A 25,751-nucleotide genomic window follows, 5' to 3' on the forward strand; every position below is an offset into this window, starting at 1 on the left:
ATCCTAGGAAAATATCATTTTTCCTAGGATAGTAAAACAGGCTAGGTCCTCATCCAAATCCATTCTTTGATCACCCTCTGCAGTAATAACGGTTTCTGTTCGAGCTGGTCATTGGGAGCATGTTTTGTCCCGATGGCAACAGTTTTGTCCGAAATGTTACGCAGTGTCCCTTTAACCTCTTAACTCCCGCCTGAACCGAGAGTTCCGCTTTACCCAAATCCTGTAGGCCAGTGTAACACCTCTTTTGAAAGCTAAGATCTACAAAGCTCATCTAAATGGATCTTTTTCCTCCCGTCATCAGATCTATTTCCATCTTTTTCTTTTGTTACTTTTTTGTCATTTTTTTAATCCATTTTTAGTCATTTTTTTTTTACTTTTCTTTGTAATTTTTTTTGTAAATTTTTGGTAAATTTTTCGTCTTTTTTTGTTGTCATTTTTGTCATTTTTTCGTCACGTTTTCTCACTTTTTTGTCACATGTTCATCATTGTTTTAATCTCGGTTCTGTCGCTATTTTCACACCTTTCTTCCAGAAGCTTTTGGATTGGGGTAAAGCCAAACTGGAGAAAAATGTGCTCGGTTCAGGTGGGATTTAAGGGGTTAAGGACAGTGGGCGGGTCCCTAATCTTAACACGTCTCTGATTGGATGATGAATGTCCACCGTTTACCAACTAGAGGGAAGAGGGAAAAGGGCAGGTGAAAGGTGGAAAAATCATATATATTTTTATCCATATAACTTGGTGCTGACTGTGGAGATACATCAGTCTCAGATTGTGTGAGCAGCGACCCATGTGAAAAAGAAAAAGTGAATATTGTTAGAGTGGCTCTGGCACTGGAAGCGAGCGCACTGTAGTTAATTCTGTAGATAATTCAGCCGGTCTAAATCTATAAATTCCTGGGCCGCAATGACATCCCAGCACGACCCACAGAAATGTATTGTAGTATTTTTATTCCACTTATCGGAAAAAATACAAATCATAAAGTGCTTAACAAATAACATGAATACAATAAAATACATTCACATTCAAAAACATGGACAACATCTAAAAAGCAAATGTAGTAAAATGTATTTGTTCTAAAGTATTGCACATTCAGCTTCTTTGTAAACATGGATTTCCTGAGAGTTGTTAAAGTGCCACAGACAACGAGCTGCCTCTGAGTTCATTTATATAACCAGGAAGGGAGTCCCGGCCCCAGAGGGAACCTACTGTACATGTTTTTAGTGTAGGGGAAACCGGAGAACCCGGAGGAAACCTACGCAAACATGTGGAGAACACGCAAACTCCCCAGAGAGGCCTTTTCCGGCCGGGAATGGAACCCGTGACTTTCCTGCCCCACCGTGCAGCCCACATGGTGCTTAACCCCATGTTCTGCCATTGTGTCTCTGGGCAAAGCACTTCCTTCTGGAGCGTAGGTTCCTGTAGGTTCCTCACTGCAGCAGGCGCTCCCAGCCCAGCTCCACCTGGCTCAGGCTCACTGACCCGTCCCAGGACCAGAGCCAGAAGCCCGGGTACAGCGGCTCCGTGAAGGAGGCCCTGAAGGTGTGGAGGAGCTGCATGGACGAGGGGGAGACGCAGTAGAACGACAGAGCGCCCGCCTCGAAGTCCAGGAACACCCCGACCGTGCTGGAGAAGGGCTCTGGGCACACGGACTTAAACCTGCAGAGAGAGAGAGACACATGTGTGGGTGTGTCTGTCCAGGTGTGTCTGTCCAGGTGTGTGTGTGTCTGTCCAGGTGTGGGTGTGTCTGTCCAGGTGTGGGTGTGCCTGTCCAGGTGTGTCTGTCCAGGTGTGTCTGTCCAGGTGTGTCTGTCCAGGTGTGGGTGTGTCTGTCCAGGTGTGGGTGAGTCTGTCCAGGTGTGGGAGTGTCTGTCCAGGTGTGTCTGTCCAGGTGTGTCTGTCCAGGTGTGGGTGTGTCTGTCCAGGTGTGGGTGTGTCTGTCCAGGTGTGGGTGTGTCTGTCCAGGGGTGGGTGTGTCTGTCCAGGTGTGGGTGTGTCTGTCCAGGTGTGGGTGTGCCTGTCCAGGTGTGTCTGTCCAGGTGTGTCTGTCCAGGTGTGGGTGTGTCTGTCCAGGTGTGGGTGAGTCTGTCCAGGTGTGGGAGTGTCTGTCCAGGTGTGTCTGTCCAGGTGTGTCTGTCCAGGTGTGGGTGTGTCTGTCCAGGTGTGGGTGTGTCTGTCCAGGTGTGGGTGTGTCGGTCCAGGTGTGGGTGTGTCTGTCCAGGGGTGGGTGTGCCTGTCCAGGTGTGTCTGTCCAGGTGTGTCTGTCCAGGTGTGGGTGTGTCTGTCCAGGTGTGGGTGAGTCTGTCCAGGTGTGGGAGTGTCTGTCCAGGTGTGTCTGTCCAGGTGTGTCTGTCCAGGTGTGGGTGTGTCTGTCCAGGTGTGGGTGTGTCTGTCCAGGTGTGGGTGTGTCTGTCCAGGTGTGGGTGTGTCTGTCCAGGGGTGGGTGTGTCTGTCCAGGTGTGGGTGTGTCTGTCCAGGTGTGGGTGTGTCTGTCCAGGGCTGGGCACATGTTTTCAATAGCAGTACTTTAACGATGCCGATACCATGGCGATACTTTTTTCAAAACTTAGGCTAAAATATTGTCGTCGAGAACCAGAATAATGTTTGGAAGATCTGCATTTTTACAAGATTGAATTGAGAAATGTGTAAAAAATGGGGAATAATTGGGGTAATTTGTGGAAAATAAATTGGGTAAAAAATGGGGGTAAATGGCAAACTTTGGGCAAAAACATTTGAGAGAAATGGGAAAATAGAGAAAATGAAGTAAAAATAACAACACCTCGACACGCTCTCCGTGTCCAGGTGTGAGGCTGTGTGAGGTTGTTACCTGTGTGAGGTTGTTTCCTGTGTGAGGTTGTTTCCTGTGTGAGGTTGTGTGAGGTTGTGTGAGGTTGTGTGAGGTTGTGTGAGGTTGTGTGAGGTTGTTGCCTGTGTGAGGTTGTGTGAGGTTGTGTGAGGTTGTGTGAGGTTGTTGCATGTGTGAGGTTGTGTGAGGTTGTTACCCGTGTGAGGTTGTGTGAGGTTGTTACCTGTGTGAGGTTATGTGAGGTTGTGTGAGGTTGTTGCATGTGTGAGGTTGTGTGAGGTTGTGTGAGGTTGTGTGAGGTTTTTACCTGTGTGAGGTTGTGTGAGGTTGTTGCATGTGTGAGGTTGTGTGAGGTTGTGTGAGGTTGTTGCATGTGTGAGGTTGTTACCTGTGTGAGGTTGTCTGAGGTTGTGTGAGGTTGTTGCCTGTGTGAGGTTGTGTGAGGTTGTGTGAGATTGTGTGAGGTTGTTGCATGTGTGAGGTTGTGTGAGGTTGTTACCCGTGTGAGGTTGTTGCATGTGTGAGGTTGTGTGAGGTTGTGTGAGGTTGTTGCATGTGTGAGGTTGTGTGGGGTTGTGTGAGGTTGTGTGAGGTTGTGTGAGGTTGTGTGAGGTTTTTACCTGTGTGAGGTTGTGAGGTTGTGTGAGGTTGTTACCTGTGTGAGGTTGTGTGAGGTTGTTGCATGTGTGAGGTTGTGTGAGGTTGTTGCATGTGTGAGGTTGTGTGAGGTTGTTGCATGTGTGAGGTTGTGTGAGGTTGTTGCATGTGTGAGGTTGTGTGAGGTTGTGTGAGGTTATGTGAGGTTGTTGCATGTGTGAGGTTGTGTGAGGTTGTTACCTGTGTGAGGTTGTTTCCTGTGTGAGGTTGTTTCCTGTGTGAGGTTGTGTGAGGTTGTGTGAGGTTGTGTGAGGTTGTGTGAGGTTGTTGCCTGTGTGAGGTTGTGTGAGGTTGTGTGAGGTTGTTGCATGTGTGAGGTTGTGTGAGGTTGTTACCCGTGTGAGGTTGTGTGAGGTTGTTACCTGTGTGAGGTTGTGTGAGGTTGTTGCATGTGTGAGGTTGTGTGAGGTTGTGTGAGGTTGTGTGAGGTTTTTACCTGTGTGAGGTTGTGTGAGGTTGTTGCCTGTGTGAGGTTGTGTGAGGTTGTGTGAGGTTATGTGAGGTTGTTGCATGTGTGAGGTTGTGTGAGGTTGTTACCCGTGTGAGGTTGTGTGAGGTTGTTGCATGTGTGAGGTTGTGTGAGGTTGTGTGAGGTTGTGTGAGGTTGTGTGAGGTTGTGTGAGGTTGTGTGAGGTTTTTACCTGTGTGAGGTTGTGAGGTTGTGTGAGGTTGTTACCTGTGTGAGGTTGTGTGAGGTTGTTGCATGTGTGAGGTTGTGTGAGGTTGTTGCATGTGTGAGGTTGTGTGAGGTTGTTGCATGTGTGAGGTTGTGTGAGGTTGTTGCATGTGTGAGGTTGTGTGAGGTTGTGTGAGGTTATGTGAGGTTGTTGCATGTGTGAGGTTGTGTGAGGTTGTTGCATGTGTGAGGTTGTACGAGGTTGTGTGAGGTTGTGTGAGGTTTTTACCTGTGTGAGGTTGTGTGAGGTTGTGTGAGGTTGTTGCCTGTGTGAGGTTGTGTGAGGTTGTGTGAGGTTTTTACCTGTGTGAGGTTGTGTGAGGTTGTGTGAGGTTGTTGCCTGTGTGAGGTTGTGTGAGGTTGTGTGAGGTTTTTACCTGTGTGAGGTTGTGTGAGGTTGTTGCCTGTGTGAGGTTGTGTCAGGTTGTGTGAGGTTGTGTGAGGTTGTGTGAGGTTGTTGCCTGTGTGAGGTTGTGTGAGGTTGTTGCCTGTGTGAGGTTGTGTCAGGTTGTGTGAGGTTGTGTGAGGTTGTTGCCTGTGTGAGGTTGTGTGAGGTTGTGTGAGGTTGTTGCCTGTGTGAGGTTGTGTGAGGTTGTGTGAGGTTGTTGCCTGTGTGAGGTTGTGTCAGGTTGTGTGAGGTTGTGTGAGATTGTTGCCTGTTTGAGGTTGTGTGAGGTTGTGTGAGGTTGTGTGAGGTTGTTACCTGTGTGAGGTTGTGTGAGGTTGTTACCTGTGTGAGGTTGTGTGAGGTTGTGTGAGGTTGTTACCTGTGTGAGGTTGTATGAGGTTGTGTGAGGTTGTGTGAGGTTGTTACCTGTGTGAGGTTGTGTGAGGTTGTTACCTGTGTGAGGTTGTGTGAGGTTGTGTGAGGTTGTTACCTGTATGAGGTTGTGTGAGGTTGTGTGAGGTTGTGTGAGGTTGTGTGAGGTTGTGTGAGGTTGTTACCTGTGTGAGGTTGTTGCCTGTGTGAGGTTGTGTGAGGTTGTTGCCTGTGTGAGGTTGTGTGAGGTTGTGTGAGGTGTGTGAGGTTGTGTGAGGTTGTTACCTGTGTGAGGTTGTGTGAGGTTGTGTGAGGTTGTTACCTGTGTGAGGTTGTGTGAGGTTGTTGCCTGTGTTAGGTTGTGTCAGGTTGTGTGAGGTTGTGTGAGGTTGTTGCCTGTGTGAGGTTGTGTGAGGTTGTGTGAGGTTGTGTGAGGTTGTTGCCTGTGTGAGGTTGTGTCAGGTTGTGTGAGGTTGTGTGAGATTGTTGCCTGTTTGAGGTTGTGTGAGGTTGTGTGAGGTTGTTACCTGTGTGAGGTTGTATGAGGTTGTGTGAGGTTGTGTGAGGTTGTTGCCTGTGTGAGGTTGTGTGAGGTTGTGTGAGGTTGTGTGAGGTGTGTGAGGCTGTGTGAGGTTGTTACCTGTGTGAGGTTGTGTGAGGTTGTGTGAGGTTGTTACCTGTGTGAGGTTGTGTGAGGTTGTTGCCTGTGTTAGGTTGTGTCAGGTTGTGTGAGGTTGTGTGAGGTTGTTGCCTGTGTGAGGTTGTGTGAGGTTGTGTGAGGTTGTTGCCTGTGTAAGGTTGTGTCAGGTTGTGTGAGGTTGTGTGAGATTGTTGCCTGTTTGAGGTTGTGTGAGGTTGTGTGAGGTTGTGTGAGGTTGTTACCTGTGTGAGGTTGTGTGAGGTTGTGTGAGGTTGTTGCCTGTGTGAGGTTGTGTGAGGTTGTGTGAGGTTGTTGCCTGTGTGAGGTTGTGTGAGGTTGTGTGAGGTTGTGTGAGGTTGTTGCCTGTGTGAGGTTGTGTGAGGTTGTGTGAGGTTGTTGCCTGTGTGAGGTTGTGTGAGGTTGTGTGAGGTTGTGTGAGGTTGCGTGAGGTTGTTACCTGCGCTGGCCGTGGCAGGGCGTGTAGCTGCCCTGGTTACACTCTAAGCTCCAGGACCCGGCGCTGTGGCCCAGGAGCCCGTCCGCCGCCGGCCCACGCCGAGCGATGCTGTTGTAGGTCACGCCCACGTCTGCGCCCCCCGTCCACTGCACCTCCCAGTACACGGCGTCCAGCAGGCCCTCCCTGAGCACACGGTGTTTAGGTCACGGGACAATAGTTACATTAAGCCCAAACGGGAGGGGCCGTTACCTGCAGAGCACCTGAGGGCAGCGCTCGAACCTCTCGGTCACGTGATCCGTCAGCTGACCGGTCACATGGTCACGAGTCCACACGCGCCGCGCTGTTCGGTTCCCGTCTGAGAGGAGCACCTCCATGTTGGCCGTGCTCGGGTCCAGCGTCAGGTACTGGGCGTCTGCAGAGAGAGGGATCTATTATATATAAAGGAACTCCCACTAAACCGAGTCAGCGCCCGGACAGAATGACACCCACAGTTCTTGACGGCCCACACGTCGTCTCTGAGGGGACAGCTGGACAGAGCTCCTGACCGGGGGCGGGTGTTTCCGAGGCCTCGCAGCCGGAGCAGACCGACCTCAGACGGCAGAGAGATCAGAGGCTGATTCAGAGCCAGCTCCTCGGCTTCAGAAAAACTCGTGTCCGCCATTTTGGATTCAGCGTTTGTCCCGCCAGAGCCGCCATCTTTATCTCCGTCTGAAAAATATTAAAAAGGCCTTTAATAGAATGTCCTGATGCCTCACAGTGAATGGGTCCCAAATATGGCCCAGTAAAAACACATGTAATAAAGTCACTATGGAAAACACAATGGCAGAGAATACTAACCCTGTTTTAAATTGTTTGGTAAAGCCAAACTGGAGAAAATGGGATCCATTCAGGTGGGAGTGAAGAGGTTAATAAACTAAAATCATCAAACAGGGATCACTGGACTTTTCTTCTATCCTTGGGTATAAAACAGGCTTCAGATTACATTTATACAAACAACCCGCGTGATCCTCTCAAACATGTTTCATCAGTTAGGGTTTTTTATTCACTTTAAATGACCCAATTATACTTTCTGTCCCAGCTTTGATTGTTGACGTTAGCATTAGCATGCTGCTACTAGCTGTGGTATTTTGTGCAGTGATCTCAAGTACATTTCTGTCGTCCCTGTGGGGGTGATACAAGTGTTAATGGGAGGATTGGGGGGTCCTTCATCGCCCCCTGGTGTCTCTGGCCAGAAAACCACAATTGCAACTTTCCCCAATACACTTATGGAATCACGAGGAAGAAGCTAGCAGGCTAAGCTAACTGTGGGCTAGCGCCACTTAAACAGTATTTACAGCGAAGTTTAACCTCATTTTCAACCTCATTTTCTCCAGTTTGGCTTTACCCTAATCAAAAAGCTTCTTGGGAAAAAACACCAAAATAGCCACAAAAAATGAGAAGAAAACAAGGATGTAAACGCAACAAAAATGTGACAAAAACTCAACCAAACAGTGACAAAAATTCAACAAAAATGTGACAAAAATTCAACAAAAATGTGACAAAAATTCAACAAAAATGTGACAAAAATTCAACAAAAATGTGACAAAAATTCAACAAAAATGTGACAAAAACTCAACAAAAATGTGACAAAAATTCAACAAAAATGTGACAAAAACTCAACCAAACAGTGATAAAAATTCAACAAAAATGTGACAAAAATTCAACAAAAAATCTGACAAAAAAAAAAAAAACATACAAAAGGTCACACAGCAACAATGCGAAGAAAAAGATCAGTTTTGTGGGTCTCAGCTTTCAAATGAGGTGTTACACAGGCCTATATAATAGCCAAAGAGGACAGAATGCATTTGGTTTGGGCGGGTGGTAACAGGTTAAGTGAGAAAACATGATCTCCATTGTGTAACTGGATTAACTATATCCCTCTGTCCCTTTGTCTTTTCTGTCAGTGTAAGATTTACTCTTTTACGACACCTGCAGTGGCGCTTATGGCCTCTAGGGGCAGGAGTTCCTTAGCACTGCTTTAAAACTGAGTCAGCGATTGAATTCTCCAGGTTCAGAGCTTCAGAATGAGGTGCAGCATGTCCATGTGGGATATTTGAAATCAATATCCAATAATGTATATTTTCAGGATCGGCCCCGATATCCGACAGTATCGGATCGATGCGTCCCTAATTATTATGATGTTATTACTGCTGTGAAGTTAGATGCTACAGAAAGCTCTTGGGCTTGTTTTGCATCTCGATTTTTAAACAATAAATCAAATCTTTTTACCTGTTTCCATCTCCTCCATTTTGAGCTCGTCAGGTCCCACATTGTTCATGTTTTGGTCAGATTTTTGGATAAAACCTCCAGCCTCTTGTTCCAGTTCCCGTCGTTCCACCAGCTCCCAGCCTTCCCCCCAAAACCCGTCACTGTTCTCCCTTTTCTCTGGTACTTCAGCTTGTGCTTTTACTTTGAAGGAGCCCTCTTTGCCCTTATATATACTTTTAATGTGTGCTTTTATTTTGAGGAAGCCCGTCATCTCGGTCTCTTCTCGTTGTCCGTGTTGTTCATTGGCTTTTATTGTGAAGGAATCGTCTTTCTCTGCATTCTCACTTTGTTCCCGAGCTTTAATTTTGAGGGCTGTCTCATTCTCCTGATCCCCTCCGTCGCTGTGGACTTCTACTTTGAAAGACTCCACTTTTTCTGGATTTCCGCTCTGCTCCTCTTGCTCATTGGCTTTTATTTTGAAGGAATCCTCTTTCTCAGTGTCTCTGCTCTGTTCCTGGGCTTTTGTTGGGAAGGTTTTTGTATTCTCTTCATCTCCCTTTTCATCTTGGTCTTTTACTTTGAAGGAATCCCCTTTCTCTGCATTGTCACTCTGTTCCTGAGCTTTTACTTTGAAGGAATCCCCTTTCTCTGCATTCTCACTCTGTTCCTGAGCTTTTACTTTGAAAGAATCCCCTTTCTCTGCATTCTCACTCTGTTCCTGAGCTTTTACTTTGAAGGAATCCCCTTTCTCTGCATTCTCACTCTGTTCCTGAGCTTTTACTTTGAAGGAATCCCCTTTCTCTGCATTCTCACTCTGTTCCTGGGCTTTTACTTTGAAGGAATCCCCTTTCTCTGCATTCTCACTCTGTTCCTGAGCTTTTACTTTGAAGGAATCCCCTTTCTCTGCATTCTCACTCTGTTCCTGAGCTTTTACTTTGAAGGAATCCCCTTTCTCTGCATTCTCACTCTGTTCCTGAGCTTTTACTTTGAAGGAATCCCCTTTCTCTGCATTGTCACTCTGCTCCTCAGCTTTTACTTTGGCGGTCTCCTCTTTACGCAGACTCTTCCGCAGAATCCCGGCGATGTCTTCCGTAAAAGTGGTCATCTCGTTTTTGAACAGGTCTAAATCGTCCTTCAGCGTCTTGTCTTTGGCCTCGGCGTTTTTCCCGTCTTTGTCCTTGAAAATGTTGATAAAGTCTTGTCTGAAGACCCCGAAGTCCTCCATCAGCAGCTGGATGGCGCTGGCGGGTCGTTTCTCCCTGGGTTTGGACTGACAGGCTCCGGACGCTCCAGGTCTCGAGTTCGAGTCTGGCTCTTTCTCCGAGCTTGAGGGAGTTTCCTTGTCGTCCGGAGAGAAACTCATTTTGTGCAGATTTTGTGGTAAAATATTTAGCATCTGAAAAAACACGGAGGAAATGGTCAGTGTCGTATTTGCCTTTTACTGTCGACCGGCCACATTTACACAAGTGAATGAAGTGTAGAAAACATGCATTTTAATGAAGGGCTTTGTAAACCAAAAAAGAAATAGACTTAGATCATTTGATGTAAATTTCTGAATCCTGAAAGTTTTACCAAAATACAAGAAATACGATCAACATTTCACAAGATTTATAAGATAAATTGTACAACTGTGTCAAACAGAGATACCGGGTCATAACTGAGCTAATTCACTACAAGTTGTATGAAAAATAAAAAATACATGGTAACACTATATTTTACAGTACCTTGATACATTGTACCTAACTAAATGTAGTACAGTGTGATGTTATAACAATGTGTAATAACTTGTACCTAGATACTCGATGGAATAATGTGTATTTGTAGTTTGTAGGTACATAATGACATAACTCTAACCCCAACCTTAAGCCCTAACCCTAAGGGTCTCGTGTCCTATTACATCATGTACCCACAAAGTACTAATACACATTATTCCATTGTGTATTTAACCCATAGGTACATGTTATCGCAGATTACATTGTGCTAAATTTAGTTAGGTACAATGTATCAAGGTTCTGTAAAATATAGTGATGCCAAATACATTTCTTAGGGCCCCCCAAATATTCGCCCAGGGCCACCAAGTTCCTAAAACCGTCACTGTGTTTTTCAAACGTTTCAAGTATTTAAGTTGAATTTGTAACATAACACAAATAAAGTTAGCTTCATTTGATTTTACATCTGCACTTTGATCTATAAAAGAACATCAAATATAGTTTAGTATGAACCGGTTTAGATAGACAGAGAGATAAATAGATAAAAACTTTATTCATCCCCAAGGGGGGAATTCAAGAGTCGGAGTAGCCTTACACTTGTCACATATAAAAATAAAAATAAAGAAGCTATAAACAATTACAAACACGTATGTCAGCAAGTCCAAGCAAACCTCAATAACAGACGAGAAGACAGAGCAAGATGTTAAAAAGTCTTGTGGCTGTGAGCAGGACACTGTGGAGGAGAGTAAAACCCAAACCCTAATAAGAATAAAACTGGTGTTGTCACCAGAAGAAGAAAATGCCAGAGAAATACAAAAATATTTTTCTGAATAAAATCCATAAAACACAAGCTTCATGTATTTAATTATTACTTCACCTGAAGCTTTTACCTCTTAAATATTTACTCACAGTGGATCAAATAACTATGTTTTACTCGATTAAGAGTACAGATACTTCATTATAGTATTACTCAAGTAGACGTAAAAAGTACCTGAAGATAAAGCTACTCTAAGTAAAAAAGTTCAAAGAGTTACTCACATACATGTACTTCAGTAAATATAACTGAGTACTGCTCGCCTCTGATCCGTTGCTTATAAAACTAAAATCTCCTGCTGTAGAAACACAAAGTGTCACAGAATGAAAGTAGTTCAGAATGAGGTCAAAGGTCAAAATCCACGAGTGTCACGAGGAAACATGAAAATCTGCTGCATCGACTGATTGTTTTCATGTCAGGTTTTATACAGTTTGTTAAAATGTGTGAATGCTTTTACTCACCGGTGACACTCCTTGAAACGCCTCCCGGTGCTCCTGGTGCTCCTGGTGCTCCCGGTGCTTCGGTGCTCCCGGTGCTTCGGTGCTCCTGGTGCTCCTGGTGCTCCTGGTGCTCCTGTGTGTCTGTGAAGCAGTGATTGAGCCCAGACTTGTTGTTGTCGTCGTCTCTCCCGGTGAATGAGTCCGAGGAGCGACTTCTGGTCTGACCTGTTTCACTTCATGTTTCTGTCGGAGACGATGGGTTTGTTTTTCTAAAGACTGTTTTTCCTTCCCTTTGTTACGAAATGTGACTAATGCAGTGCAGAGGCAGCGGTTCTCAAACTGAGGTCTGGGCTTCTTGGAAAAATCTGTTCTGCCACTTGTTTTCTGAAGAGTATAATAATGACAGATCAGCCGAAAACAAAAACATTTTAGCTTTAAAATTATAGACGGAATCAAACTGAACAATTCACAGACTTTATTAAATCGTTTACTTTTGTATCACAGCATTTTACATTGATCACTTCCACCAAAATGCATTTACAACATGAACACATTATATTGTTTTACATGGATGATTTAACACCAGAGACCAGAGTTCAACGAGAGGCCGAGCAATATAACTTTAAAAACGGAAGAGAGTCCATTTCAGCAAAAATACTGAAAAAAAACATACATACAACATATTTTCTCAAATTTTGAAAGTACATTTCATTCATTGGGCGTTTAAGTCTAAATGTTGGTGGAAAAGAGCTGTGTACATAACGAAGACCATTTACCATTTAAGAGGCAATAAAGACTAATAATCCCATTAAGTTATGTTTAAACTGATTTAACAATAAAATTACTCTGCAAAAATAAATCAACCTTTTGCTCTGTGGTTGATCAACTGAAGCTGAATTTTAGTGAAATGTTATTTTAATTTGTCAACGTCACTGGGACATATTTTAATCTCTTTGGTTTTAGCGTCACCAGCTTCACCAACAGAGAAATAAGGGAATATTTTCTCCTTGAATCTGTCTGTGTGAGAGCAGATCAGAGACATGTCGTCAGTGTTGTAGAAAGACACTTTCCCCTCGTCATAATCCAGACGCACTCGGATCTTCTCAGGTCTGCGCTTTAGATTCAGTTTTTTATCAACAACATCAAAGTATTCTCCAACTTTAAGGCCTAAACACCAGACGCCATTTTCTGGATTTGCACGTCTTTCTCCCTTTCTGTCGACAGACTCTTTGCTCACTCCTACGATCCAGTCTGGATGGTCTCCCACCTCCACGTCCCACTGGTGTGAGCCGCAGCTCCACCCCTCACTGCCCAGAAGATCTGCATATTCACTGAATCTCTCTGGATTATCAGGGACCTGTTGTTTAGTTTCTCCATATGTCACTCTGCTCAGATCCTCAGACAGATGAAGCCATTCGTTTGCAGTGTTTGGGTCTAGAATGACTGGATGGTCGTGGACCTGGCTCCTCATCTTCTCCCAGGCCTTAAAGCCCATGTTGCCCAGGACTGTGGCCTGGTTTATCAGGAGTCCTGGGCCCAGTCTTAGTGTTGGCTGTGAGAGGAGTGAGCGGGAGCTTTTCTGACTGTGTGAGTACTGTCTGATAAAGTCCATGTGTTCCCTCTTCAGCTGCTGCTCCACAGTGGAGATGTTCTTGTTCAGAGTGGACAGCAGCTCCCTGACCTTCTCCAGCTCTGAGTCCATGGTGTGAAGCTGTCTGCTCCGCTCCTCCCTCAGAGCTGTCAGCCTCAGCTCCTCCTCTCGCTGTAGGAACCGGTGGAGTCGCTCAAAGGTCTCCCTGATGTGACGTGCACACGCCTCTGCCTGCCTCTCCGAGTGAACACGCACTTCCTCATACTGTCGCTGTAAGGCCGAGGCCTGCTCTCTCTGTTCAGTCAAAGGCTTTAGCTCCGACTGTAGCTGCTCCTTTAACCCAGACACTGCCTCCTCCACAGACACCACAGTGTGGTCTCGGTGCTGAGAGAACTCACAGATAGAGCACAGAGCACGAGCCTCGTCCAGACAGAACAGAGCAGGAACCGAAGAGTGTTTACTGCAGACCCCCCCCTCTGCTTCAGTCTGAGGGGGTTTACTGCAGACCCCCCCCTCTGCTTCAGTCTGAGGGGGTTTACTGCAGACCCCCCCCTCTGCTTTAAAGGAAAGGCTCAGCTGCTTCAGAGCAAAGTTCACGTCAGGAAACTCTTTAAACTCCTTTCTACAAACCGGGCAGTTCTTGTTGTTGTTTTTGCCCCAGTAGTTCTGTAAACAGCTGGAGCAGAAGCTGTGGTTACAGCCCAGAGACACCGGCTCTTTAAACGTGTCCAAACACACAGGGCAGGTCAGATAATCCTCCACTGCAGCGATCCTCTCCGACATTTTACACTGATCAAAGAAAAACAACAAAAATCAACAAAAATCAACAGGACTCACGGAGCGGTGTCGTCTGAGTCCAACGCCCTAAAACTGACTGAATACTTTTACTTTGAGAGTGTAATTCTGACCTTTAGCAGCAGGGGGCACTGTTGGTCAGATTTACATCACTCATCTACACACAAAGTGCACGTAATTATAACTTGGGTTTCTGGTGACACCACAACACTCTTTAGGCCTGTCATAAAACTGACAGTGAGAGTCAGATAAATTGTGTATAATTATATTCTGTGGTTGGACGAACACGGTCGAATTATTGGTCTTCCTTTAGGTGATTTTTTTTTTTTAATAGCAAACGATCCAGCATCATGAGTTTGGAAATTGACCCCAACAATTTGCAGAATGTCTTACCCTGAGCTGTCCTGTAAACAGAACCAAAAAGACCTTTAATAAATTCAATACATTTCCAAAGTTTAAATATTTTGTTCAGCGCTGCAGGAGAGGGCATCTGACCCACACACCATTACTTCATCATTTCCTGTAACCTGTTCTTCATGTTTGTGTGCAGTTGTCGGGAGCAGAGAAGCCCCCTGCAGGTGAACCGGAGAACAACAGCTCCACCGCAGCTGCAGCCGAAGCCCCTGATGGAGGCAGCAAGGTAACGTTACTGCACTGCTACTTTCAGTGTCACCAAAGTGTAAACCAGAGCTGTTCCATCAACTATCTTCTAACTTTTAAACAAAATGCTGGACTGACATATACTGTGCCTCTCGAAGCTACTGATACACCTTGAACTTTTGCACATTTTGTCATGTTTACAACCATAAACATACTGATTTTATTTAGATTTTTTTACTGAACGTTCACACACAAGTAACAGACAACTGTGACGTGAAAGCAAAATGATAAATGATTCTGTTATTTTTCAAAAAATAGAAAAGTGAAAAGTGGGGCTTGCATAAGTATTCATACAGCATTTTTTGAGTGCATTAAATTGCCTTTATAACATTCCTAATGACGGCAGAATGTTCACACCTTGGCCTCATGGTTAAACAGAGGCACCTGTGTGTAATCTACTCTCAGTATAATTACAGCTGTTCTGTGAGGGCCTCAGAGCTGTGGTCACTAAACATCTGAGTTTATGTACAGCATTATGTATATATATATATATAAGTATATACTGTATGTCATGAATGCATGTTAAAATGTCGCAAAAGCTGCACATTTTAATGTAAAAAATTGTGTAAAAAAATGCATATATCAATCAAGTTTGCTAGAAGTCATATGGAGGACACAGGGTGGAGCCGCCCTAACATATACAATTTTACTAACATTGTAAATAAAAATACATAGGCTAACCAACTAGGCTAGGCTAGGCTAACATATTTTCAAATGTTAATACACATGAAACAAAGGGGAAATAGTAATAAAAGGGTGGATAGTTTCAACATTTCTTTGCCTTATGATTAGGATGAAATAATTTAAGAGTGGTTACTAAAACGGTCATTGTTTTTTTTAATATATTTTGAGTCTGAATAGTGACGTACCTTTCCCTGAATACTGCGTCTGTGCACTCAGATGGAGATGGTGTTCTGGCTCCTGTCCATGTTGGCCAATCGGGACAAAGAGGAGATGTCCCGCACGCTGCTGGCTCTGTCCAGTTCTCAGGACAGCTGTGTGGCCATGAGGAAGTCCGGCTGCGTTCCGCTGTTAGTGCAGATCCTCCACGAGTCCCAGGCGGACGGCAAGAACTCCGAAAAGGTAAGAGAGAAGAGACTATCAAACATATCTTGGCTGTTTAAATACTGACCCTTGTATGTGTGAGCTAAAGCTGTGTGTTGTTTGTCCCTGCAGGCGTCCTGTAGCAGAGAGGCTCGCTCCAGAGCCGGGGCCGCGCTCCACAACATCATCTGCTCCCAGAACGACGAGGGCCAAGCGCGCCGCGAGATCAGGGTCCTGCAGATCCTCGAGCAAATACGCACCTACTGCGAGAGCGGCTGGGACTGGATCGAGAGCCACGCCCACACGCCGTCTCCGGGGGCAACCACCTGCACAGGTGAGAGACAGGGCCAAGGACGGATGAACCAGACCAGGACTGAACCAGGACTGAACCAGGACAAAACCAGGACTGAATCAGGACTAAACCATGGCTGAAACAGGACTGAGGCAGGACTTAACCAGGACTGAACCAGGGCTGAACCATGGCTGAACCAGAGCTCAACCAGGACTGAACCAGGCCTAAACCAGGACTGAACCAGGCCCAGACCAGGACCGAACCAGGCCTAAACCAGGACTGAACCAGGACTGAACCAGGACTGAACCAGGCCTAAACCAGGACTGAACCAGGACTGAACCAGGACTGAACCAGGACTGAACCAGGACTGAACCAGGCCTAAACTAGGACTGAACCAGGACTGAACCAGGACTGAACCAGGCCTAAACTAGGACTGAACCAGGACTGAACCAGGACTGAACCAGGACTGAACCAGGACTGAACCAGGACTGAACCAGGACTGAACCAGGACTGAACCAGGACTGAACCAGGCCTAAACTAGGACTGAACCAGGACTGAACCAGGACTGAACCAGGCCTAAACCAGGACTGAACCAGGCCCAGACCAGGACCGAACCAGGCCTTAACCAGGACCGAACCAGGCCTAAACCAGGACTGAACCAGGACTGAACCAGGACTGAACCAGGACTGAACCAGGACTAAACCAGGACTGAACCAGGACTGAACCAGGCCTAAACTAGGACTGAACCAGGACTGAACCAGGACTGAACCAGGCCTAAACCAGGACTGAACCATGACTGAACCAGGACTGAACCAGGACTGAACCAGGACTGAACCAGGACTGAACCAGGCCTAAACTAGGACTGAACCAGGACTGAACCAGGACTGAACCAGGCCTAAACCAGGACTGAACCAGGCCCAGACCAGGACCGAACCAGGCCTTAACCAGGACCGAACCAGGCCTAAACCAGGACTGAACCAGGACTGAACCAGGACTGAACCAGGACTGAACCAGGACTAAACCAGGACTGAACCAGGACTGAACCAGGCCCGGGCCAGGACCGAACCAGGACTAAACCAGGACCGAACCAGGCCTAAACCAGGACTGAACCAGGCCCGGACCAGGACCGAACCAGGCCTAAACCAGGACTGAACCAGGACTGAACTAGGACTGAACCAGGACTAAACCAGGACTGAACCAGGACTGAACCAGGCCCGGGCCAGGACCGAACCAGGCCCGGACCAGGACCGAACCAGGCCTAAACCAGGACCGAACCAGGCCTAAACCAGGCCTAAACCAGGACCGAATCAGGCCCGGACCAGGACCGAACCAGGCCTAAACCAGGACCGAACCAGGCCTAAACCAGGACTGAACCAGGACTGAACCAGAACCGAACCAGGCCTAAACCAGGACTGAACCAGAACTGAACCAGGACCGAACCAGGACTGAACCAGGACTGAACTAGGATTGAACCAGGGCTAAACCAGGTCCAAACCAGTTACTCTCTCAAGTATCAATTGTTTGTACGGTTTCTGGTAGGCTTTCACTACTGATTGAGCCACATCTATGGTTATGCATTCATTCCATTCAGAAAACCTACCAGAAACCCTAAAAACAATTGATTATGGAGCGATCAGCCTAACCAATAATGCAGCTGCTGGATCACTGAAAGGTCAAATACCCACCAATATCAACTTTTTTCAAAATGAAAAGTTGCATAATGCACCTTTAACAAGAGTCGATAAGTGTGACATTATACACGAGAGCCAAGCTACTTCCGGGTCCAAACCATAGAAATAAAAACGAGAAGCAGCGTTCGATCCTAATGTATGGGACAGTTAGCAAGTCGGCTAGTCCCGGAAACTATTCAGAGTCCGCTAGCTTGTTCAATGTGTTTTTCCTATAGCCGTTAGCATTAGCCTCAAACATCGCAAATGAACGATCCAGATGTTTTCAGCTGTCGTCAACCATCAACCACATTTAAGTCAAAGCCTCCTTTGAAATGATGAATCAGTGCAGATCTTTTCAGACATACGGATTAGCATGACAAATCTTGTGACTGGGACTATATCGGGACTGTGTGTTGAACCCAGTCTGACCTGTGTTTGTCTCGGTCAGATGTCCCGGAGCCGGTGGACCCTCAGATCTGTCAGGCCGTCTGCGCCATCATGAAGCTGTCGTTCGAGGAGGAATATCGCCGAGCCATGAACGAGCTCGGTCAGTGACGCCTTTCACTCATACAGAATCACAGACAGACACAAGGGGCGGCCTGGGAAACACAGCGCCACCTGTAGCACACATGTGACCCACTATGCCTGGGCGATGTACTAAAAAATCTGTTAGTTCTGATGTAGCGGATCTTCCTTGTTGTGTTCAGGAGGTCTGCAGGTGGTGTCTGACCTGATCCACCTGGAGAACGAGATGTACGGGACGCAGAACGACCCCATAAACATGGCCCTGCGACGCTACGCTGGGATGGCCATCACCAACCTCACCTTCGGAGACGTCGTTAACAAGGTTTCACTCTTTTGTCTTCCACTTAAGGCTGCAGCTGTAAACACCATCATGCAGTGGTCCATGTAGAGAAGAAGTTTTCTGCCTTAACATTTTTAGTTTTCAGTAAAAAAAACTCTCCCTCATATCAGTAATATACAGCAAAAGCTTCAAATTGATATCTCAATCTTTTTTTTTGGTTCCTATTCACCTGCAGCGTCTTAAGCCTTAAGCTAACTTTATAAACTGTTGTCTTTGCTCTAGGCCACGCTGTGCTCTCGTCGGAGCTGCCTGCAGGCCCTGGTGGCTCAGCTGGGCTCAGACAGCGAGGAGCTCCATCAGGTGGTGTCCTCCGTCCTCAGAAACCTGTCGTGGAGAGCGGACATCAGCAGCAAACGAGTCCTGCGCGACATCCGCTGTGTGTCCGCGCTCATGGCCTGCGCGCTACAGGCCACCAAGGTATGCTAACAACAGACTAGTACGACATGCTAACAACAACAAACTACAGTCCACCAAGGTATGCTAACAACAGACTAGTACGACATGCTAACAACAACAAACTACAGTCCACCAAGGTATGCTAACAACAAACTAGTACGACATGCGAACAACAAACTAGTACGACATGCTAACAGCAACAACCCACAGGCCACCAAGGTATGCTAACAACAAACTAGTACGACATGCTAACAACAACAAACTACAGGCCACCAAGGTATGCTAACAACAGACTAGTACGACATGCTAACAGCAACAACCTACAGGCCACCAAGGTATGCTAACAACAGACTAGTATGACATGCTAACAGTAACAACCTACAGGCCACCAAGGTATGCTAACAACAAACTAGTACGACATGCGAACAACAAACTAGTACGACATGCTAACAGCAACAACCTACAGGCCACCAAGGTATGCTAACAACAGACTAGTACGACATGCTAACAGCAACAACCTACAGGCCACCAAGGTATGCTAACAACAGACTAGTACGACATGCTAACAGCAACAACCTACAGGCCACCAAAGTATGCTAACAACAGACTAGTACGACATGCTAACAACAAGAAACTACAGGCCACCAAGGTATGCTAACAACAAACTAGTACGACATGCTAACAACAAACTAGTACGACATGCTAACAGCAACAACCTACAGGCCACCAAGGTATGCTAACAACAAACGAGTACGACATGCTAACAACAACAAACTACAGGCCACCAAGGTATGCTAACAACAAACAGGTACGACATGCTAACAATATACTACAGGCCACCAAGGTGCGACATGCCAACAACAAACTAGTAGAACATGCTAACAACAATAAACTACCGGCCACCAAGGTGCGACATGCTAACAACAAACAAGAAAAACATGCTAACAACAATAAACTACCGGCCACCAAGGTACGACATGCTAACAACAAACTAGTACAACATGCTAACAACAATAAACTACTGGCCACCAAGGTACGACATGCTAACAACAAACTAGTACGACATGCTAACAACAACAAACTACAGGCCACCAAGGTATGACATGCGAACAATATACTACAGGCCACCAAGGTGCGACATGCCAACAATAAACTAGTACGACATGCTAACGACAACAAACTACAGGCCACCAAGGTACAACATGCTAATAATAAACTAGTACGACATGCTAGCAACAACAAACTTCAAGCCATCAAGGTAGTTTTAGTCTACTATTATTTTGCATTCTCACGATAAATCATGTAATTTGTTGTAGCCTAAAAGATGCAGGTCTTTCCAGATTTAAGTCTAGACCATCTCTCTCATAACCATCTCGTCTCTCCCAGGAGTCGACCCTGAAGAGTTTGTTGAGCGCCCTGTGGAACCTGTCGGCTCACAGCATCGATAACAAGAACGCCATCTGCTCCGTAGAGGGTGCTCTGGGGTTTCTGGTGAGCACTCTGACGTACCGCTGCCAAACCAACTCCCTGGCCATCATCGAGAGCGGCGGAGGGATTCTGAGGAACGTGTCCAGCCTCATCGCCACCAGAGAGGACTACAGGTGAGGCCTTTCTGTGTGGAGTTTGCATTATCTCCCGGTTATTATTTAGAGAGATCAAATTAAAACCATTGCTGTAGAATCCTGACATAAATAAGACAACCATGAAAGCAATGAGCAATAAATAATAACAAGCCTTTGCGATTGACTGCGGAAATGCGGGAAGCGAATGCAGAAATTGCATAAACTCTTCAAATTGCATAATCAAATTTGCATAAACTGATAAAATGCATAAAATGTCATGTTGCATAAACGGTATAAACTGCATAAAGTGGTAAAATGCATGAATGGGTTAATTTGCATAAACTCTTAAGTTGCATAAACTGGTTAAATCCCATAAAGTGGTTACTTTGCATAAATTGTTAATATTGCATAAACTTTTTAAATTCCATAAACTGGTCAAACTGTTGAAATGGCCTCAGTGCTTCAATGGCAGAAGCTGCACAAACGGCTGAAAGGCCTGGAGTCTCCCGCTGGATTCGCACATACACACTAATGCAAAAATTTCAAACTCCCGTATAAAAAAACTGGAAATCTGCAGAAGGCCAATTTTTTCTCAAAACCCACAAGTTGCAGAAGCTGAACATGCACAAAGTGCAGAAATTGCATAAAATGCAGAAAAAAGTGCAGAAAAGCATGGATTTGAGGCAGCCCCATTATAAGTCAATGGGAAAAATCTCCGACATTTCGGCCGATTGCGGAAAAAACGTAAGTTGCAGAAGTCCCAAAAGTAATAGCACCCTTCTCCTCAACATGCGGAACGTTTTGATGCATAACTTGCATAAATTGCATAAAGCATGAAAGTGCTGAAAGCTGGAGAAAATCGGGAAAAAGATGGAAGAGGAATAATAATAAAGAACATGAAAACCAATAATTGACTGCGGTCAATCAATAAAATGCATTTTGAGAAAGTGGCCAAATAAATCTATGGAGAAACATTGAATCAGTGAATAATTAATCGTGTTATTGTGAAGATTGAGTTTCCAGGTGAAAGTTTATATGTTAGAGACCAGTTTGGCCCAAAACTTGAAAGCAAAAAAAAGGAAAGAATAAATGGTTTTGCCTGTAGTGTCTCCCTTTAAAGAACTACTAACCCCTCCTTCCAGAGCCTCAGCGCCAGAGCCTCAGATTTGAAAATCTCAACAGAAAGGGGGCGTTGCCTGGAGGACTAAGGGGCACGCGGGAGGGGTGAGGGGTGGGAGGGGCCTGGGTCTGTGATTGACAGGCTTGAGGCTTCTGACTTCGACGCTGCACCGCTCCTCGTAAACAAAGTCCGAGCATGGGAGCATGGAGTTCCAGCGAGCTAACTTATTTAGCAACATGTTCCACTGGGACAGATCTACAGCTCTCTCTACACAGGGGGGGCATCGTGGCAGACAGCGGCCTTGTACCTGAGGCGCTGGGTCATTTATTCCTCTGTCATTTACAAAGCTAGCAGCTTAGCATTGAGCTCGATCGACGTTAGCATCGCAGCTAAGGGACGTAACTGTCCTGGCTGCTTTCAGAATTTACCGATCTATTTTAGATGTAGACTTTTGCTGTGGTCTACGTGAACATGGGAGATGTGTCTCAGTGTCCTCAGCAGAGTGTGTGATAGAGAGACGTGGCTATTTGTGTTACAAAGATTTTAATTATAGCAAAGTGCACAAAACATATCACATAAATAAATATATGTAGGCCTGTATTATTGAGCAAGAACACTGTCTTTTTGAAATTGTTTTTGGTTTGCCATTGAAGATGTGAAATAATCTTTCAGGTTATGTTTCTCTAAAGGCTTGAATCTAACATTGTGAACCCAAAGAGCCAGTTAGCCCTAAGTAAATAGCCTGAAGTAATTTCTATAACTAAATTTAGTGAATTAAAGGTTTAACCAACGTTAACACATACACTAAACTACCACTGAATGATGACACTGTAGAGTAAAGGCTATAATGAAGTATTTATATGTATGCTGTTTTAGTTGAATATTGAAATATTATAGATCTTGTTTTGTACCAGTTTTCTTACTTGATTCTGCACTTCTGGCTCTTACAACAGTGCAATTTCCCTATTGTAGCACAATTTCTTTGGTAAAACTTACTACAAACTTACTACATCAGACAGCTCACATTTCACTTGAGGTTGAGCTGCATGTGCCACTCACTTGGCCTACATAGATGTGTGCAATAAACAAATTGAACAGACAAAGTTGACTGGTTATGTTATACAATACCAACTGTAATAATTATACATGCAGTAAGTTTTCAGCTTCTAGAAACATAAAGCGGTCCTGCATATACCTTCCTGTGACATATCTGACACAACATATACAGGCTTCATTTTTTTTTTACTGCCCACAATTACATCTTGCATGAAACATTGATTTTAATCTATTACATTGTCCAATGGGCACAGAGTGGTTCAGGCACAGGTACTTTGTGTGCTCCTGATATGGGAGAGGATCCTCGACCACACTTTCAAACAGCAGGGCCATTAGTTGGTCAAAGTAGACTGTAAACAAAGCACAAAACATTTGTCCTTGTAAAAGCATTGGTTGTGTTGTTTTTAATGTGACATACCTGAGGTAGCTCTGGTCTTCATGGCTCTCACTGTGTAGTCTCCACGCTTGAATTTTGGATACACTATGGCATACAACAGCATATGACGATTTGCCTTTTTTAATCATAATTCAAGGCACCAACCTGCACCCTAAAATTTCATAAATAAACATTAATATGCAGTATCTATGTATTATTTTCTAAACATTTCAAAGTGCTAAAATAACTCTAGTGAATATTTGTTGAACCTTTAGGATTCATTACCTGGCCAGCATTCCTTTGAATAAGAAGCCCAGACTATTGTGAGAGAATCAGACTATGGAATGCCTCAATATGCGAAGTGTGGTATTGTGGGCTTATTTTAGCTTAATCTTTCAAAAAACGTGGTGTTAACAAAAGAGTAAGAGTCTCTCGCATGCTGCTGTGCCTATATAGAATTATGAAGAATTACATAGAATAATAAATTGATATGTGAAGTGTAAATGCATCAATATAAATTAGATATTGGGAGGAGTAATTGTAATTACACATACTTGATTTTGGCCACACTCTTGCATCATCCCCAACCAAAGGCCTGTGAAGACAGCGAGGGAACAGGGGGTTTACCGTGGACATTCTGAATGTAGTGATGCCCAGATGTCCACTCAGCCACAGCTTCATCACCTGAGGAGGACTTTGATGGTGACCAGTAGAGATGGTTCATATAGATGGTTCACAAAGCTTTTCTTCCACCTCGTCATTTCCTCCGTTCACCTTTTCTTGCCCAGCGCATCATTTTTTTCCGATCCTGGGACACCCAACAAAGACAAAAATATATATATATATATTGTTACATGATATATAAAATTAAATCACAGGCAAAATTACACAATTACATGACAAAGATACACATTGGACTTTGGATAATGGTTAGCACTATAGTTTAGCTCTATAAGCTAGCTCTATAATCTACGTAATTTATTTGCCATACAAAATGACCAAGTCCAAACTTTCTTCAAATCTGTATGCAGTACAGGTGCGTTGGTCACCTTATGTCTTCTTGAAGAATCTGGTCCTGTGCCTGCTCACAGCGTCCTGTTTGTCTGGCCTCTCATATTGTGCACAGAGTGGTTCAGGCACAGGGACTTTTTCTGAATGCTCCTGATACAGGAGAGGATCCTCCACCACACTGTCAAAGAGCAGTGCCATCAGCTTGTCGATATAGACTGTAAACAAGGAAAAAAACGTTTGTCCTCGCTGACTTAAAAGCGTTGAACTCATTTTGTAAATGTGACATACATGAGGTAGGTTTTGTCTTCAGGGCTCTCACAGTGTAGTCTCCGTGTTTGTACTTTGGGTACACAATTGCATACCTAAGCACACCCTCTACCGTCGTTGCGTGAGACCTATTTGCATTCTCATTGTAATGCAATGCAGCAACTTGCAACCTGGGGAAAAAAGTATGTTTACATATATATATACACAGAACATAAACATTTGAAATACTTTCTGTAGGTATTACCGAGCAAACATTCCTTTGAAGGAGAAGCCCACACTTTTAGGGGAGAATCTGATAATCAGACTGTGGAAAGCCTCAAGGGTTGATGTGTGGTACACCGGACTAATTTTTTCTACATCCTTGACAAAGCGTGGGGCCAAAAGAATGTCTGTGAGTCTCTCACACGCTGCTGTACCTACAGAGTAAAGCATTTTAAAGAATGACATTTACAATGGCAATGCTAGCCTGAAATCTATTATATCCATAAAATACAATGGCCAAAGGGCCAGTATTGCTTGCTATACTTACTTGGTTTGAGCCACACTCTTGACCCTTCCCCAACCAGAGGCTCATGGAGGCACTGAGGGAACAGGACGTTGTCATGCGTGTGGACATTCTGCATGTGGTTCGCCACAGAAGTCCACTTGGCGACAGCCTCTTGTCCCGAGGAGGACGTAGAAGCTGACCAATAGAGGTGGTTTACAAGGCTTTTCCTCCACTGGCCAGCGTCCTGGGTGCTCTTTCTCTTTCCCAGCTCATCCACTTTCTTCCCAATTCCTAGGTATTAAAATATATATTTACTAAATGCACAATAACCATAATATTACACAGCATAACCAAAATGCATACCCTTTCCCATGTGCCATGGGTCAAAGTAGTGACTGATTTCCTTTCTTTCCTCCCGTAAAAACTTTTGCACGCCGGTGTGTCGGTCCGTCACAATGGCCTCCACATTGACACCCCTCTCTTCCAGCATGGTCAGACTCCGCACAAAGCCCTCCTTCTCCATGCGCACGCTGTTTCCAACCTCATTGCTCTAATAAGACAAAAAAAATAAGAATAAAGAATTCTATCATAATGCACAGTTATCCCAAATTACATAGTTATGTTTTTATTGTAATGTTTTACCTGGACTAGCTGGATGTCAATGACTTTGTTACACGTTAGATTCATCATCGTGTAACTGCCATACTTGGCTGAATGTCCAACATGAATGCAAGTTATACATTAGCTGACTTTTAATACTTCAGATAAATGTTTATGAAATGTATTTACCAGGTGAATCTGCCCGCATGTCCCCGCCCAGTGACACAGAGCCGCTTTCAAGAGCCTCCCTGATGAGGTTATCCTGCTCCAGCTTCCACTGCCAGTTGACCGTAGGGATGAGGAGCTTTGCCTGATGCCTGTAGAAGCACTGCTCTGACAGTCCCTGAATATTGAAGGCCCCCAAGAACTATAAAATTAAAACATCTGTTATCATCGGATAATATATGGAAAAATCAAATGTTTTTGCAGTACCTTTGAAATCTGACTAAACGATGAGCCGGTGAACAGCACAGCAGCACAGAGCTGTAGGTTTCCAGCTGGGACGTTGTTCACCATGGGCTGACTGGACCACTGATTGGAGAACTCACAGCGAGGACACTGTTGCGTGACCCGAAGCAGTGTGCCGATGGTGATGGTGTCCACAGCACAGCGACCAGTGCAGACAGGACAGCGCCTGAACAGCTCCAGCAGTTGGTCCTCATGAACAATATATTTTTTGTCCTTGTGTGGAGGGACTTCAGCAGGAATGCTATATAAAAGAAAGGATATTTCATCCCTCAAAAAACCAGGACGCTG

General features: G+C 45.0%; 3 protein-coding genes across 4 annotated transcripts in view; 1 reads left to right on the forward strand and 2 right to left on the reverse strand.

Moving 5' to 3' along the window:
• Window positions 1-25,751, forward strand: part of apc2 (APC regulator of WNT signaling pathway 2) — a 67,557-nt gene that overhangs the window by 33,421 nt on the left and 8,385 nt on the right. For both annotated transcript variants that reach the window (XM_079558183.1, XM_079558184.1), the window contains exons 8-14: window positions 14,140-14,229; window positions 15,150-15,332; window positions 15,426-15,627; window positions 17,704-17,802; window positions 17,963-18,102; window positions 18,343-18,537; window positions 19,903-20,117. In XM_079558183.1, the coding sequence (XP_079414309.1) occupies window positions 14,140-14,229; window positions 15,150-15,332; window positions 15,426-15,627; window positions 17,704-17,802; window positions 17,963-18,102; window positions 18,343-18,537; window positions 19,903-20,117 (1,124 nt within the window). The remainder of the gene's footprint in view (window positions 1-14,139; window positions 14,230-15,149; window positions 15,333-15,425; window positions 15,628-17,703; window positions 17,803-17,962; window positions 18,103-18,342; window positions 18,538-19,902; window positions 20,118-25,751) is intronic.
• LOC306964224 (uncharacterized protein) lies at window positions 1,366-9,616 on the reverse strand. Its single transcript, XM_079558194.1, has 5 exons — window positions 8,262-9,616; window positions 6,483-6,701; window positions 6,243-6,405; window positions 5,994-6,176; window positions 1,366-1,656 (listed from the first exon to the last, which is right to left on the reverse strand). Exons 1-5 carry the CDS (start codon window positions 9,601-9,603, stop codon window positions 1,428-1,430), a joined length of 2,136 nt encoding a protein of 711 aa, XP_079414320.1. The 5' UTR covers window positions 9,604-9,616; the 3' UTR covers window positions 1,366-1,427.
• Window positions 12,114-13,577, reverse strand: LOC306964329 (nuclear factor 7, brain-like; the record flags this gene model as incomplete). Its single annotated transcript, XM_079558320.1, has 1 exon — window positions 12,114-13,577. The coding sequence occupies one exon, from the start codon at window positions 13,575-13,577 to the stop codon at window positions 12,114-12,116; it is 1,464 nt and encodes a 487-aa protein (XP_079414446.1).

Source organism: Gobius niger, assembly GCF_951799975.1.
Source record: "Gobius niger genome assembly, chromosome: 6".
Taxonomy (NCBI): domain Eukaryota; kingdom Metazoa; phylum Chordata; class Actinopteri; order Gobiiformes; family Gobiidae; genus Gobius; species Gobius niger.

Bases quoted from the DNA above. Each gene is read 5' to 3' on its own strand.
- LOC306964224 (XM_079558194.1), bottom strand. From the start codon at position 9,603: ATGAGTTTCTCTCCGGACGACAAGGAAACTCCCTCAAGCTCGGAGAAA. The intron at 6,702-8,261 runs GTAAAAAGATTT...AATATTTTTCAG, and splicing joins AATGGAGGAGATGGAAACAG to ACGGAGATAAAGATGGCGGC. The intron at 1,657-5,993 runs GTAACAACCTCA...CTCTCTCTGCAG, and splicing joins CCCTGCCACGGCCAGCGCAG to GTTTAAGTCCGTGTGCCCAG.